This window comes from Gasterosteus aculeatus, chromosome 10 (assembly GCF_964276395.1).
Source record: "Gasterosteus aculeatus chromosome 10, fGasAcu3.hap1.1, whole genome shotgun sequence".
In the NCBI taxonomy this organism is placed as follows: Eukaryota; Metazoa; Chordata; class Actinopteri; order Perciformes; family Gasterosteidae; genus Gasterosteus; species Gasterosteus aculeatus.
Genome location: NC_135697.1, coordinates 12,372,795 through 12,387,767, shown reverse-complemented (window position 1 = coordinate 12,387,767; position 14,973 = coordinate 12,372,795). Strand labels below are relative to the sequence as shown.

Below are 14,973 nucleotides of genomic sequence, written 5' to 3'. Positions count from 1 at the left end.
GCGTGTGCATCCATGCTTTTGCATGAGCGTCACGTGAAGGTCTGGCAATAGTTAAGCAGTCCCTTTGTTAGGTGGGTGGAGTATCTCACACTAATCAAGCACACATGCACAATGACACGCATAAACTCACATATGGATTCAAAATGAACGCATGCAAGTTATATGCAAGTTATATTCATATCACCAGACAGGAACCGAGGTGTCAGAATGAAAAGCTTTTGATAAAATAAGACAAACGGAAGAGTCTACAACTGGTACCACAATCAGGTCCTCAGGTTCGGGACACTTTCATTTACTGACAGACAAATGCATTGTTGAAATAAAAAACAATGCCTTCCCTTTGTGTGTTACACAGATAATACATTCATAAGGAACCTATTGGTCTTTTTATTGGTGAAACATAAAACCGGCAATGATTTGTGTTGCTGACCACTCCAGGTATAATGGTCTGCTCTCATTGACAAAAGCAGTCACTAGATGGCAGACTAGACCATACGGTATGTACAGAACACATTTATAACCGTAATCTCATCGCAAACCAAAGGTTTAGAGGGTAGAATATCAGACAGACTTTATAAAAAAAATACAAGGAAGTACTAATAAGTAATTTATAATATGTTTTCTCTTATTATTTGACAGTGATTAGAACATTCGGTGCGGTTCTTTGTTTGTGTCTTTGTGCAGTTTTTAAAAAGAGTCAGAGAGGAAATATTGTTCAGTTCTGTTCTAAAACTGCTCTGGGTTTGATTTAAACATTTTGTTTGTATTGATTGTAGAAAAATACATCATTTTGACAGGAGAAGGCACATGGTGGTGAAATATAAAACAAAAATATTAGGTTTTTTTTATTAAGAGCAAAACATACTCAAAATGTGTGATGATTTCTGTGCAGTCGGTCCGTAGAAGACAGATTGCTGCGAACAGAAACACTTTTTGGAACCAGTTCTCATGAAACCATCACAGGCTTTTAGAAAAGGTTGTTTTTGCACCTGCTGTGGAAATGTACCCGTGTGGTCACATGGTTTTATGAATCTCCCTATCCAGTTCAGTATTTAATCTCAAATGTGAAGCCACACGGAACCCCCGGCTGAGCGAGACTTTAGTGTGGTTTTGACATAATTCGGTCTGGTTGGATTCGGCCCCTCCTCGGTGTGGTGAGGGCTAACGTCCGGGCCCGGGGTTGTGCCCCGTGTCGCCTTTAGAGGTCGAGGAGGTGGAGATGCCGTTGTGTTGAATGGCCCGCAGATGTGACCCGGGACCTAAAGGGGTGGGACTTCCGCCTGGGCTCACCCCTGCAGCTGGACACAGAGACAGCTGTCAATCAAAGTCACAGATCATGTGTGGGTTGTGTTGGATGGAGTGTGTTGGGGTTGTGTGGGGTTTGTGAGCATGTGCATGCAAATGAATGAAAAGATCACTACACCTCAAATTAAAGGAAAATATCTCTTTTATTTCATTAAATGAATACTGTACATACAGGTAAAAAGACAACGATAGAAATATACGAAAGTAACACATGCCAACATTGCATCCATTTTGTTCTCTGAAGCTCAATATTTAAAACATAAAGGCTGGTTTAATTTAAGCCACAAGGTGCAGTATTTGTTTCTTTTCTTTAAGGTCACATACAGGTTCAATTGTTGTTGAACATTAACTTTCGCCTGCCTCGAATCCAAGATAATCATTGTGTGCATTTTGTTCCAAGCAACTTCATGCAAGGCAAAATGCCGCTCTGGAGCAGAGGTTCTCAATGTTTCTGAGTCGCAACACCCCCAAGCGTTATCCAATGTGCTCTGGCTTTGTAGATTCTGGACTTTTTATCTCCCCCTGACCTCCTGGAAAACCCCTGGTCAGAGACTTATGTGCAGGCATACTTTTTAAGCATTCAATAAAGTCTATTATGAGGCAAATCATATCACTGATACAGGCAATGTAAAAAAAAAAACACTCCCCGGTCTGAAGTATGTTATTCAATCTTTATATTTAGTATCTAACAAAAAAAAGATTGTCCACAACCATCTGGCCACCCCGAGGAATTATGCTCCGACTCAACCTCCAGGTGAACCACTGCTCTGTAGTGTTTTAAATACCGTCAATGTTCATTGAATGAAAATGAAAATGAAAAATGCATTCCTCTAAATGGAGAGTGAAGAGTGCTGTGCTTTCCCCCCGGATTGCCTCTCCACATAGGAATAAAAGTGCATGTACCAATATGTTTCAAAGCAGAGTCTTTAGTGCTGTTTAGGTCCCTATGTGTGCTGAGGGGTGGAGCGCCGTAACAGGACATAACGTAACCAGTCTTTCCCCTCTGTGCACATAGCGGCATAAGGCATAAGGCATCAAAGTTAAACCCTCTGTGGTGGATGGAGATGATTGGTGTCAGGCGTCTGGTACAGCTGGTGAGAGTTCTAGAGAGGAAGTGCGGGACGGGGAGGAGGGGGAGGTGGGGTGGCTTTTACTCACTGGGGTACCCCTTTGCCTCTCTCTGCCGGGCGGTGACGGGGCAATCCTTGTGGGTGAGCAGAATCTGCTTCAGTTGACCCACCTCTGACCTCAACGACGTCACCTCGTTCTGGGGGAACATGCAGCAAAAAAACACACTCAGTACCCTGGATGTTTTAATTTGCCAGCGATCGCGCGTGCGCTGTGTGCGCGTCCCACCTGTAGCTGCAGGTTTGTGTGCGTCAGCTCTTCGGCTTTCTTCTCCAGCGACGACACCCACACTTTCCTCTTCTGTCGGCAGCGGGTGGCTGCCGCCCGGTTCCGCTCCAGGAACTTCTGTCTGCGCTCGTCGGGGTCCTGCTCCGCCGTCCTCCTGCGACGGTGGCCGCCGCCACCTCCTCCTCCTCCAATGCTGCCACCGTCCTGCACTGCATGCTGGGAGTGGGATGGATGGGAGGGCTGCATCTGCTGTGCAACTGGCGATAACTATACAAGAGGGGAAACCAACATCTTAAAAGTAGCATCCCTGAGCCTTTAGGCAGAGGATATGAAGTCCTGAGTGCAATGTCGCCGAGCTCATCGGTAGATGATCAGAAAGCGCGTGTACCTGGGCTGGAACAGACATGGCGTGTTCAGGTGGCGAGCCCTGCTGCAGATGGGGAGGCGGGGCTTGGTTAGCCTGTCCGTGGTGGCCGTGGGTGCTTCCCGGATGCTGCGGAGGTGAACCATTGCATTGCTGCTGGAAGGTGAGGGGTGGAGCTTGTAGTTGCGGATGATGAGGGTGATGGTGATGGTGTTGCAGTGGAGGTGCCTGGTGGCGCTGTGACATCATTTCCATCATGTGACCCATAGATGTCACTGGGTTGTTGATGGCTGCCATTGTTGGGTGGTGCTGTTGGAAGTGGTGGCCCCCGGCATGTTTGGATCTCTGAGAAGAGATTTAAAAGACGGATAATGATATTTTAAGATATAAAGGATCCACAGTAAGAGCCTTTATGCAGTTTTTCCACACAACGTTTTTCTCTCTACAATTTAAAAGGTCTAAACTGACAGAGATGGAGTCGTACATTAAGATAAACCCAGTGGAGCCTCAGTATTTGACTCATTATGACTTTCACATCCTCCTTCCGTCGGAGTTTATTATGGCCTCTAGGAATGTTAGAGACAACCAATTTCTAATCGGCTGGTTAACTTATCGCATGCTAGGGCCAAGCGGGCCAGTACCAGTAACGCTGGATGGGAGTTCACTTGGGCCTTGACAAATTTTGGGTTAAGTTTGACCGCTGAGGTTTTAACATAAATCTGAAACTGATTGATAGTCCTCCAACCTTTCTACATGTATGTGTATTATTGAAGAAGAGCAAAGATGACACATATCCTGCAACCAATACTGTTATATTGCATTCTGAGCATGAAAGGACCTCTGACATTGCCATCGTGGGTACAAATACGAATCCCAGAAAAGGCCCATAAACATCTGGAATGGTCTTATGTTTGTATTTTACAAAACGTGAATAGCTTTCAAAAAGAGTCTATTCAGAAACATAAACATATATCCGCACACAGTCTGTCTCAACACTTAACCAGTGATACTAAACCATCTTGGAGTTGATATCGCGTTCATGGAAAGCTTGAGGATATACATAAACTTTTTCCGTCGCTCTCACACTGGCTGTGGTGCGTTTGACCCCCATCACTGGCTAAATTGGTAACAGCAGACAAGCTGCCGGCCGCAGTGTCCTTAACCTACCGAGAGCGAAAACAAAAACTACAAGCGCTGCTCGCCACAATCTTAGCTCATCTTCGCCTTTTCTCCTAATTAACCACAGCGGCGAAAACAACCGAAGAAGAGACGGATAATGTGTCCCAATAAATGCAGCTTGATGGCTTCACACTTTGTCGTTCACAATTCACAGACTGTAAGAGCTAAATTAAACCTCATCTCACCTTTCTCCTACACTAAGCAGAGGAGAGAGGTCATGTTTAGAGCATGACATCACCCCCTCCCTCTAACCCCCCTCCCCTCCCCTGGCCATTTTGCTATCTGTTCCCCGTTACACAATAATTCTTTAAGAGAAGAAGCAGATTTTTTTTCTCCCCTCCAACCATTCAACAACGAAAAAAAAGGGAGCACATTTAGCCGCTGCCAAGGATGAGGTCACCGAGCTGTACGTGCCAGCTTTACCAGCCGGCTGCCAGTCACACACACACACACACACACACGCATGCGCACACACACACGCGCACACACCGAACAGGACGGGACACGAGTAGTTGGGCTCTGTTTACTACATAGAAACACCCTGACACTGGGGCCCGTGGTTACATCATGGGTCTCCTTGGCCCGGATGACACACCGCGTTGATATTTCTGTCTGGAGGGATCAGTGAATGAAGACACAGAACTGTACACGAAACAGTGATCCACTTGTTAAACGTTCACTTTCCCACTTCGGCCCGAGTTGCGCAGTTTACTGTACGACGGAGGCATGTTTATAGACCCGCTGTGGTTTTTACAGAGTCGGAGTCCTGTTTCACGCCCGGGAAATGCAAAACACAACACCTGGCAAGACTAAACTACAATGGAATTAAGTTGGTCCTGAGAAGAAGTACGTGCGCTCAAAGGAGAGAGAGGTTCAGATATGAACCTGCGAAGGGAGCAGCTCTGAAACCTAAAACCACTTTTAATTTGACCGCTCTGGCAAACAAACTCTGCACATGAAGTCATAGCCTGTGTGTGTGTTTTTTTTTTGTGTGCGGATGCAGGGCGATTTCACAGTTTTCCTTTTGAAGTCGCTTTTGAAACGACACGCAGCTAGAGAGAGGAAATGTAAAATTTACCGGGGCTGAGATTGAGAGCAGGTTGACACGAGGAAAATAAAACAACCCAGAAAGCCAGGGAGAGCATGTAGGTTCGGACTTCCTGTGTGCGTGTGTGTGTGTGTGTGTGTGTACACTGTTTCCTGCCTTTACTGATTAGGAAGAAAAGAATCCAAAATGCAGAACATAAGATGAAGAGTGTATAATTGATTTAATTCTAAAGTAGAATTAGAATAGTGTGATCATGTACAGCTTGAAGGTGTAGTTCTTTGATTAAATCTTTGTCTGTTAAATGAGGCAAATATGAGGCTAAAGCCAGCAGATGGTAATTGTAGCTGAGCATGAAGTATGGAACCAGAAGGAAACGGTTAGACTGGGTCTGTCCAAAATGAAAATGATGTTTTAGGATTTATTGGCCCTGAGGAGTTGCCATGCAATCAGCAGAGATTCCAGGAAATTATTTCTCTGAAACAAGCCATTGTGTGGCTCCTGTAAAAGAGCAAATTGTGATTTTTACACTTCAGATAAAGAAGTGAGCTCAAAAGTGAGCTTTAGAGGCGATAGTAGGGCTTTGCTGCAGTTGGACTCCCCCCCCCCCCCCCCCCCCCTTGTTTTCAGTCTTTATGCTAAGCTAACCAGCTGCCAGTACTGTCGGGATGCCATTGGTAAAACATTTAACCACAATTCTTTCAGAAACCAAACAACCAAATTGTGTTTCCCAAAATGTCGCACCATTCGTTCAATACCGAAATATTCTGATTTAGGCCTCATACAGCGGCAGAGAGTCAGAAGATACGTCGTCAGTACCTGGGGCGAGGAGCAGGAGAGGTTGTGTGCTGGACCTGGTAAACCCATTAAACACGACATTTGCTTCTCTATCTGAAAAGGAAAGAAATTGACACAAAAATAACCTTTCAGCTGTGACAAGAAAAAGCTATATCACAGACGTAAGCTCAAGTTTAACGAGTTCTCCATAAGGTCATACCCATTTGCAGTTTGACACTTTTGATTAATTCATACACAAGAGTGAAGTGAATTTTCCTGTCAGCCGTGTATATTTTGAACTCGGTGATCTTGACCGTGCACCTTGGCCATTACACCTGCATCCATAAATGATGATGCACGCGTGTGCGATATATATATATATATGAAAATGCGCAAAGGATCCAGGTCCCAGTGTACTTACGGGCAAGTGGTGAGCAGAGGCCCCTTGCATGGCGGGGTCCGGCAGGGTGCCAGGCAGGGAGGCCGGCAGCGGTTGCCTTTGTCTGTTCCGCATGTGGAGGAGGGAGGACAGCGACCCCGGAACTGGCCTGTGGTCAGCCACAAAGACAGGGAGGGGGAGGGAGAGAGAGAGAGAGGAGCAGGTCAAGCCTAGAGAGTGCTATCGACAGCCAAGGTTTCAATTATCAGAGACGGGGAGAGGTTTCAAGTTGAAACATTTATAGCTGCTATGGCAGATGGGGGTTAGGCGGAGATAGATGGTCAGAAAAGGTCATTAGGTGCGAAATCTACAGGCCGATCGGAGAAGAATTATGACCAAATCTAGAATAGAATTGATATACAACACATTAGCTGTTTTTCCTTATCTTCCTAATATAGTTCTGACTCCACCTAATATAATGGATGGGATTGGAATTTCACCTCCAGTGCTAAAAAGTATTGAAAAGTTGAACTATTTTCTGTATGTTTTTTCAAAAACAATGTTATATTTTAAATAATCCCCCACGCCTCAATGTGAAAACCTTTCATTGGAACCAGTTCCAGCTAGAAAAGTGGTCCTAATAAAAACTATTGTTTTGTGGATTATCCAGATTAATATGGACATATGCTGCTGGAAAGAGTTTTTTTCCGTTTTCAAAAGTAATTGTGTAGACCAAAATCTTTATTATATTTACATCCACTGCACTGACAACATATATTTAGCCCAAATAAGCCACTCTATATTTTATTAGGAGAGTAGAAAATGACTTTGGCTGTATCACAGACAGGTTTTTCTTTTGTTGTACAAATTATTATTCTTTCATACTTCTGAGATAAACTGCGTGTTAAATTATTTCCGTTCATGTTTATTTTATCTGCTCATATAACAAAATATATAGGGTTATATTTTCTCATTATTGTAACTGTGCCTAAACATATACTATTAAAGCAGAATTTGTGACTGAATGCGTCATTTTTCTTCTTCCACTCAGACACAGAACACACTGATTATCTGAGGTTCAGTGTTTAATGTTGTCTAGAGTCACTTGCAACCAAGCTTTGCGTATGTGACACTATAAAAAACCCCTCATCATACCGATAAAAGGATGAAAGGTTGGTTATAATCTCTTATTGGCGTGAGCACATAAGGCACAAGCAGAGGTTTGAGGTGGGGCAACGTGAGTGGAAACTATTGTGAGGCGAAAAACGTGACAAGGAAAACAAAACAAAAAACGACAAAATAAAGTGACAGCTTGAGAGGGAGGAAAGACGCTCAGGGATCACAGCGGGGGGGACGTAGAGACCCGGGGTGCCATGTGCTGACCTAACCGCTTTGGCTCTCTGCCAATCGGACAGCGCGGGCCTCCGCGGGCGTGGTGAGGTCATCGGCAAATGATGTCATCTCTCGTTCTGGGGTAAGCGGCCCGTTTAACGTACAGCAAAGTACAGACGAACCAAAACAGCGTTTTTTCTAACGTAACCACAACAGCGCTGCCGGGCCTACAGCCAGACTCTCAGAGAGCAGGTCGCTATGGAAACAGGTCGTAAACACGAGGGGAAACAGTCAGACACACAATCCACGGTTCGTAAAGCAACACTTGTGCTGGTTGCACTGACTAACATGCCGTCTGGGTTCACCGGTTTATGAACCATAATCAACTGTCCCTCCCTGCTGTCCTGTCCCATCCTGTCCTGTCTGCTCATGGACAGATGTTTGAAGCTCATTATGTCATTGACTTACTTTTGGTTCATCGTATCTGTGAAGATGTGAAACTTTGTTTATCTACTGTACTGTACGTCTGGCAGGCAGAAGTCACAAGGCTCCATCGGTAAAGTGAATGATAGGTGCACTGGTGACCATGGGTTAATAATAATTAATAAATAATACATTTAAAATCTATGAAAAACAAATAAAGTGGCAGTGGAAATGGAAGTTGAGTTTTAGGTTTCAGTGAGTACGTGTTTGGTTTGGTTTTATCTTGTGTTGTGCTTCCTTTTGTTGTTCAGATAACCGAAATGTATATAAACTTATAATTGCATTGATTCAATCCGGTCAGTCCAGTTTGAACTTTTACCTATGTAATATATACTAAATCAGTTTTCCTAATTAATAAAGTATATAATTTAGCTGCAACTACAATGTTACCATCCTTGTTCATTTAAATCTGTGAAAAGTTGGAATTTGACCAACCTAAACCACCACAGCGTAGAGCACAATTTTTCCCATCAAACAGCGTGCTCCAATTAAAACTAGTGTGACATCTTTTCATTAAACCCACGATATGTGCATTGCATAAATCCAAATCTGAAGTCGGAATGTCAGGAGGAGGGAAAGCAGTTGGTGGGAGCTGGTCAGATGAAAGACAGGAACTCCTCTAATCTGTCTGTTAAACGGGCCGATAACCAGGGAGCCGTGGAAGCTGCAGAGCCGCTGGGAGACTCCAGTCTGGCTCTCTTAACAGACATAACAGAGGCAGCATTTTGAGTGGCAGGCTGGGTCGTGTCAGTGGGTTTCAGAGGGGGGTGGCGGGTGGAGGGGGTATGTGCAGCGGTTCTCCATCTCTTTTGCTCCAACTTTGTTCTTCAGTAAATTGATGTCTGATTTTTTTTCTTTCTCTCAGTTCATTAGTGCAGTGGTAAATTATGCAGGGGGAAATGCCCGTCCGTGCCAGACAGAGTGAGTTATAAGACATCCACAACAGGATGGGCGAGACGGGGTGAAGGAGACGAAGAAAAACCACGCGTGTCTACGGGATGAAGGAATGAGCGTAGCTGCGTGTGGACGCACAGTAAAATCTGCACCCTATGTGTGTGTATACGAGCGCGCCGCTCAGGTGTGTGTGTGTGTGTGTGTGTGTGTGCGGCCGCACTCACCCTGAGTGTGCGAGGGTGGAAGGAGCCTGGGTGATGACTGATCCGGCCTGCGAGGAGGACAGCGCTTGCTGGGCCGCCAGGCTGCAGCTGGGGCCCATCATGGGGCCATGGGAGTGGAGGTGCAGCAGGGGGTGGGGGTGGGGATGGTGCAGCGGCGGCTGCGGGTGCTGAGGTCGGGGTGGGTGCTGGAGCTGAAGCTGAGGTTTGAGCTGCTGCTGGTTCATGCAGGGCGGCCCATTGTGAGAAAGCCTCTGTGGGGAGAAGCGGGAGCGACAATCAGCTGGGACCCTTTTGAACTTGCATTGTCTATTCTGAGTGTGTGTTTTTGTGACCTTAAGCGAAGTTGATGTGTGTGTGTGTGTGTGTCTGGTTGTTTAATTTACGGGGGAATATGTGCCTGGTGTGACTTTCCTGGTGTGTCTTTCCTCGCAGCAGGTCAGATATCTGCGGTTTTCTAATTGGGTCTTGTGCTTTTATCTTCCTCACGCTCAAGTGTCCCTTAAAACTCTCAACCAGAACAAGCCGGACAGAACTCTTACATTTTAGTAAAAAAAAAAAAAGTACCTGTTTGCTTTTCTCTTCTTCTTGTGCTTGAAGAAACTCTTCCTCTATCTCCTTGAACAGACCCACCTCTTCACAGTTCTGCAAAAATCGTGTTGGCGTCGGAGTCTGGTCTGGAAGGATGACAAACAAATGCATAAACAAAAGAAGAGAAGTTGGAAAACCATGCAAACATTTTTGTATCACTGAGTTTTTTAGTCTTCCCACTTTCAGCTTATTTACTTTCTAAATCCACTTTTCGCCCGAGCGGCAACGCCGGGAGAGGAACCAAGTCTCCTCTCAGCGGGGCTCTCTGTCTCTCTATGTGATAACAACAGTCTGTCTCCTTGCGCCGTCTAAACATGCGCGGGTCAAAGGTCAGCTGGACTCTTTGTTTTGACATGAGATTTCCTGCAGGAGGCGTGACAGGCTACAGGACGGACAAAGAGAGAGCGCTGCAGAGGGAGGGTCTGCAGAGGTTAGATGGCATGCTCATGTTTACTTCCAGATGGACAGCTGTTTCTATGGTTACGGGCAGTGTCACGTGACAACTTTTGATCGTGAGTCAGGACCGCGGCGGTGCAACGGAAAAGGTCTTTGCTGAGTGAAACAGGATTGGTTTCATCAAACCTCTGTTGCTTTAAAATAGCTGTTTTATTTTCCCAGAGGTGTTAAAAGGACAGCATTGCTAACTCCCCGCTATGTGCGGTGCACACGTATAGTCAACGTCAACTATAGTTTTGCAGTTCTAATATATAAAACAGCATTTAGACAATCGGGGCACAACCTCTTCCCATTAAACACCATGATAATTAAATCATTTTTTTTATTAGCTTATTAGAATCAGGAGGAGCCATTTGTGTGGGATAAATGAGAAATGGAAAAAGATGGGGAATTTACTTTTTACAGCTTTTGCGATTTTGTGTAATTCGAATGACAAAACTATTGTAATAGTGTGATTCCTTCAGAGAGAAAACCTGCTTCACTGTATTATGTACCTGTACATAAACCACTGGTGTGGCAATAAACAATACAGTCCATCTGATATTGGTAAATATTTGTGCATTTAATTTACTCAATGCTTAGTTGGTGTTATTTGCAAATGCAGACAAGTCGGTTTTAACTGATGTTATTATCGGCATGTTCGGTCTAATCTGATGGTGTACTGTACATGTTTCAACATGAGCGGCTCTGTTTCACAACACAAATGATCTGAAACCTGTATCGAGCTTATCTGCTTTCATACTGTATAACTAGCATCATCTTTTTTTCATCAAGCAATGATCCTGAAAAGAGGTCGACACACACACACACAGACACACACATGTACAAAAGCTGAACTGTGACATACAGCATATCTAAGTAGTGAAATGAAGAAGATTATATGCGGTTATGGGGAGATGAGCGGATACACAAGCTCAAGTAGCTCTTGGTGGACGTGGGAGTGCGAACGGGCCAAAAGTTGTTATTTTCTCTTTTTAGGGGGGATTCTTTCGTGCACTCTCACCTGTGAAAGCCGTGTCCGTCTTGATGGAGGAGAACTTGAGGGACATCTCGTGCTTGCGTCTGTGGATGACCAGATGCTCCTCCGAGGGGAAGCGCTGCAAGCACAGCGATAGAGTGAGAAAGATATGAAGCGATGCGGGCAGCTGTATGACACATTGGGACGCGATGTTCAGTTAAAACCAGCTAACGCCTCCCGTATCTGAGCCATCAGTTCCGACGGTCGGAAGCCTGGAAGCGATCTCGGAATATTTATTGCTCCAAATGATAAAACAAATGAAAACTACATTTATGTTATTATAGATTATTTTATCATTATTAACCTGGAAATGCATTATGTCCAAAATAAAAAATAAATCACAAAAAAACAGTTTACAACACTAAAGAAATTTATTTCCCCTACAATACATTCCTTGATATTCTTATATAAATAATCTAATCTGACCGTAATTATATATTTCCCTGCAACAACAAAAAAAACAAAAGATGACCAGCTTCTTCGGCGCACGTCTGACACACTCCCTCTGCATCCAACTGACCTGAGAGCAGCTCGGGGCGCCGCACACATAAGGCCTGTCCTGTTTGTCATTCATGTCATCCACAGGCCTACAAAACAGAAGAAGCAAGAACACCCGTTTAACCTGCAATCCTCATCGCGGCGCACACGGCATGCTGGATCTCAGTTGCTGTACGATGCTCGCGGTGCCGCATTTTGGACGAATCACACAGCCAGCTGGCGTGATACAGTCTTGCTCCCAATTATCACGTCCTTATTGCGGAAGTCTTGTGCAGTGAGGTAGATGCCACAGATGACGGACGTTTCACCCAGAGACACGTTGTCTCGGGACCTTCGGTGCCGGCAGGAGAGCGACAGCGTCGCTGTTTATAGCAGGTAGTCATTCTTATTAGGACAAGTGCTGTAATAAATACGTTCTGTTTGTGCATTCATTACTCCTGGCTGGTATCATGTACGCACCAGAAGGGAACCAAAGTTTTTGGTGGTTATTACGTAGGGAAGTGCTCAGTGTAGAGCGATTGAGCTTTCATGTCGTCTTCAGCCAATAGCGCGAGCGTGATGACAGGATACGTGCTTGCCATGCAGGACGTGAAAACGAAGTTGAGTCTTCGGTGGAGATATTAAGCCCGCGGTGGGGGGTAACTGTGACATATTTGAAGTGCACGACTCTGCGCTGACGCCTCATTTTCCACTGAGAGCAAAGGAAGAAGTCTTCATCTCCCCGGCATCTCCGACCGCGTGTCACCATACGGGAGTCACACACTTCATGGAGAGGTCAATGAGGGTCGCGCTCGCTACACCTTTCCTCCTCCCGCAAGAAAACTGAAGAAAGAAAGGGTCGCCGAGAAGACAGCAAAGTGGGTCCTGATGTTGTGGGAAAGAGTGACAGAGGAGAAAGAGGGCAAAAGTACATGCTTCCATAAGAAATGGAAAGTGCGTGTGTGTGGGTTTTTTTGTGTGGGATTGTAGAGTGACATTAGAGTGATGGAGAGAGGAATGGAAAAGGCAGAGAGAGAGAGAGAGAGAGAGGAGGAGGAGACAATGAATGGAAGAGGAAAGGAATGAGGGTGGGAGGAGGCAGAGGGAGAGCTGAAGGCCGACTACTGACAGGTTTGAACCTGTCTCAGCCCCCATTTTCCAAACACAGAGCGTAGCGATGACTTCATAGGTGTGTGTGTGTGTGTGTGTGTGTGTGTGTGTGTGTGTTTGTGTGTGTATTACGGTATTGAATAAACAAACAGGTGTCCACGACTCTACAATTTCAGATGGATAAACCACTATTAAAATCCATCGACAAGGATAAGGAAGCGTTTACAGTTTTGCAGGTTTCTATGGAGGTGCACTTTAACAGTGTGTGGGAGCAATGGTATTAGTGTACATTGTTTTATATGTCAGACATTCATGCGTGGATAGATGATGATAACACTATCATCTTCAACACCTTTTAACTTATTTTTCAGCAGCAGTAGAAGTGGAGCAGACTCAGCAGATTTTGAGCAAAACCTTCTGTCAGAGCGATTACGTCAATGCAGAATGACGTCATCCTTAATACACAAATCCCACAACCGATCGGAGGGGACAATAGACAAACACGTTGCAAATGCAAACGGACTTTATTTTTGTTTTATTCTTTGTTAATCTTTGGGGGACAACAGGATCACACGACCTTTTTTCGTCACTTCCTCCTCTCGCTCTACTTGTGATGGATGACATAATGCACTTCGCAACTTCTAAAACCACCTGCTTTTGAATCATCTGCAAGATCCATCTTAAAAAAAAAAAAAAATTAAAGCGTCACCTTAACTTACTCAAAGTTGCCATGTCGGATGGGGTGAACGTAAATATCGGCTCAAATTGTGCGGCGGTTCTGAGCAGCGAGTCGTCCGGCTGGATGCGTCTCGAGGACACGCCGGTGTGTGTTTCCTCTCAACGCTCAACCTGCTCGTCCCATAAACAAGCCCGGCACAGCTGTAAAGACAGCGCTGTCACACCCCCCAAATAGACACTCGCACTCGACCCCGTCCGCCTTGTGATGAGACTTCACCGGGGACAACAAACCCCAAACTTCCCTCTCAACTTTACAGTAATAGACCGTAAAAAAAAAGAAAGAAAAAAGAAAAGCGATTAAATGTAAATGTAACAGTCGGTGTCGGCGTCAGGCGAGTTTAAAGTTTTGTGAATGAAAGTTAAATTGCGGAGGCTTACCTACAAGTCGAGAGGGACGAGCGGCGCTCCGGAGAGGAACCACGTTGGACTGGAGCGAGATTACAATACGTTCTATTTACAGACGCATTACATCATTCTCCCGGTGACGTCACGTGGGATTCCTGAACTTCTAAATCATTGCGGTCCCGTACGGCGCGAGGGGTTTGAGGGATTCGGGGGGGGCGGGGTTAAGACACCCTGTCGGTGGGCTATACGGGGACGGACGGGACAGCGACATTGTGGTGGACGAGCAGCGAAAGACAACGCGAGGCGCACGCACCCTCGGCTACGTGACGGGACACGGGGCGGACTGAGGGGGGGAGGGGGGAGAGAGGGGGGGGGCGGTGGAGACCCGGCTTTTTTCCTCGCTCACCCCACTTTCGTTCTTCCTGAAATGGGACGTCAGCGTCTGCGAGTTTATGCGTCAAAATGAGCAATAGTTTTTTGGTGTGTGTGGTACTTTTCCGGCTTCTTGAAAAGTATTATTTAAAAAGAACATAATATTCTTGGAGAGAGAAATGAAGCAGTGCTTTGTTCCACTGTGAGCCCGATAAAAAGAACAGTTCAGTGGTAAACTAGTAGACAAACATTTGCTTCTTCAACTAATGATAGCGGAATAATAATGATAATATAAGAAATCCTATTTTCATACTAAATGCGCAGTGGCCCTATGTTGTAATCTCTGATGACCCAATACAGTTGCATTGCCTCTTTAGTGTTTATCTAATCAGGTAGTTAACGATCAAGAAAAGGACAACAATAAAAAAACAGACCAAAATACAATACAACACATTAAAGACATTCAGGTGACAAACCTAAACAATATACATGTAAAATAATAAATATATATTAATAAATATATATGTGTAT

General features: G+C 45.1%; 1 protein-coding gene across 6 annotated transcripts; it reads right to left on the bottom strand.

Annotated features, from left to right (window-relative positions):
- Positions 1-144: 144 nt before the first annotated feature.
- On the bottom strand, positions 145-14,365 carry LOC120826619 (cyclic AMP-responsive element-binding protein 5). Of its 6 annotated transcripts, none has more exons than XM_040189064.2 (11): positions 14,104-14,365; positions 11,921-11,987; positions 11,386-11,479; positions 9,903-10,012; positions 9,339-9,589; positions 6,448-6,574; positions 6,069-6,140; positions 3,050-3,370; positions 2,662-2,928; positions 2,464-2,572; positions 145-1,298 (listed from the first exon to the last, which is right to left on the bottom strand). In XM_040189064.2, the coding sequence occupies exons 2-11, from the start codon at positions 11,972-11,974 to the stop codon at positions 1,162-1,164; spliced, it is 1,542 nt and encodes a 513-aa protein (XP_040044998.2). In that variant the 5' UTR covers positions 11,975-11,987; positions 14,104-14,365; the 3' UTR covers positions 145-1,161. The 6 variants fall into 6 exon arrangements, with proteins under 6 accessions (XP_040044998.2, XP_077937963.1, XP_077937965.1 ...); XM_078081837.1 differs by having other exon boundaries at positions 14,108-14,209; XM_078081839.1 differs by lacking the exon at positions 14,104-14,365 and adding an exon at positions 13,707-13,828.
- Positions 14,366-14,973: the final 608 nt, after the last annotated feature.

Bases quoted from the DNA above. Each gene is read 5' to 3' on its own strand.
- LOC120826619 (XM_040189063.2), bottom strand. From the start codon at position 10,281: ATGTCAAAACAAAGAGTCCAGCTGACCTTTGACCCGCGCATGTTTAGA. The intron at 6,141-6,447 runs GTAAGTACACTG...TTTCCTTTTCAG, and splicing joins CCTCTGCTCACCACTTGCCC to ATAGAGAAGCAAATGTCGTG. The intron at 2,929-3,049 runs GTACACGCGCTT...CCTCTTGTATAG, and splicing joins CCATGTCTGTTCCAGCCCAG to TTATCGCCAGTTGCACAGCA.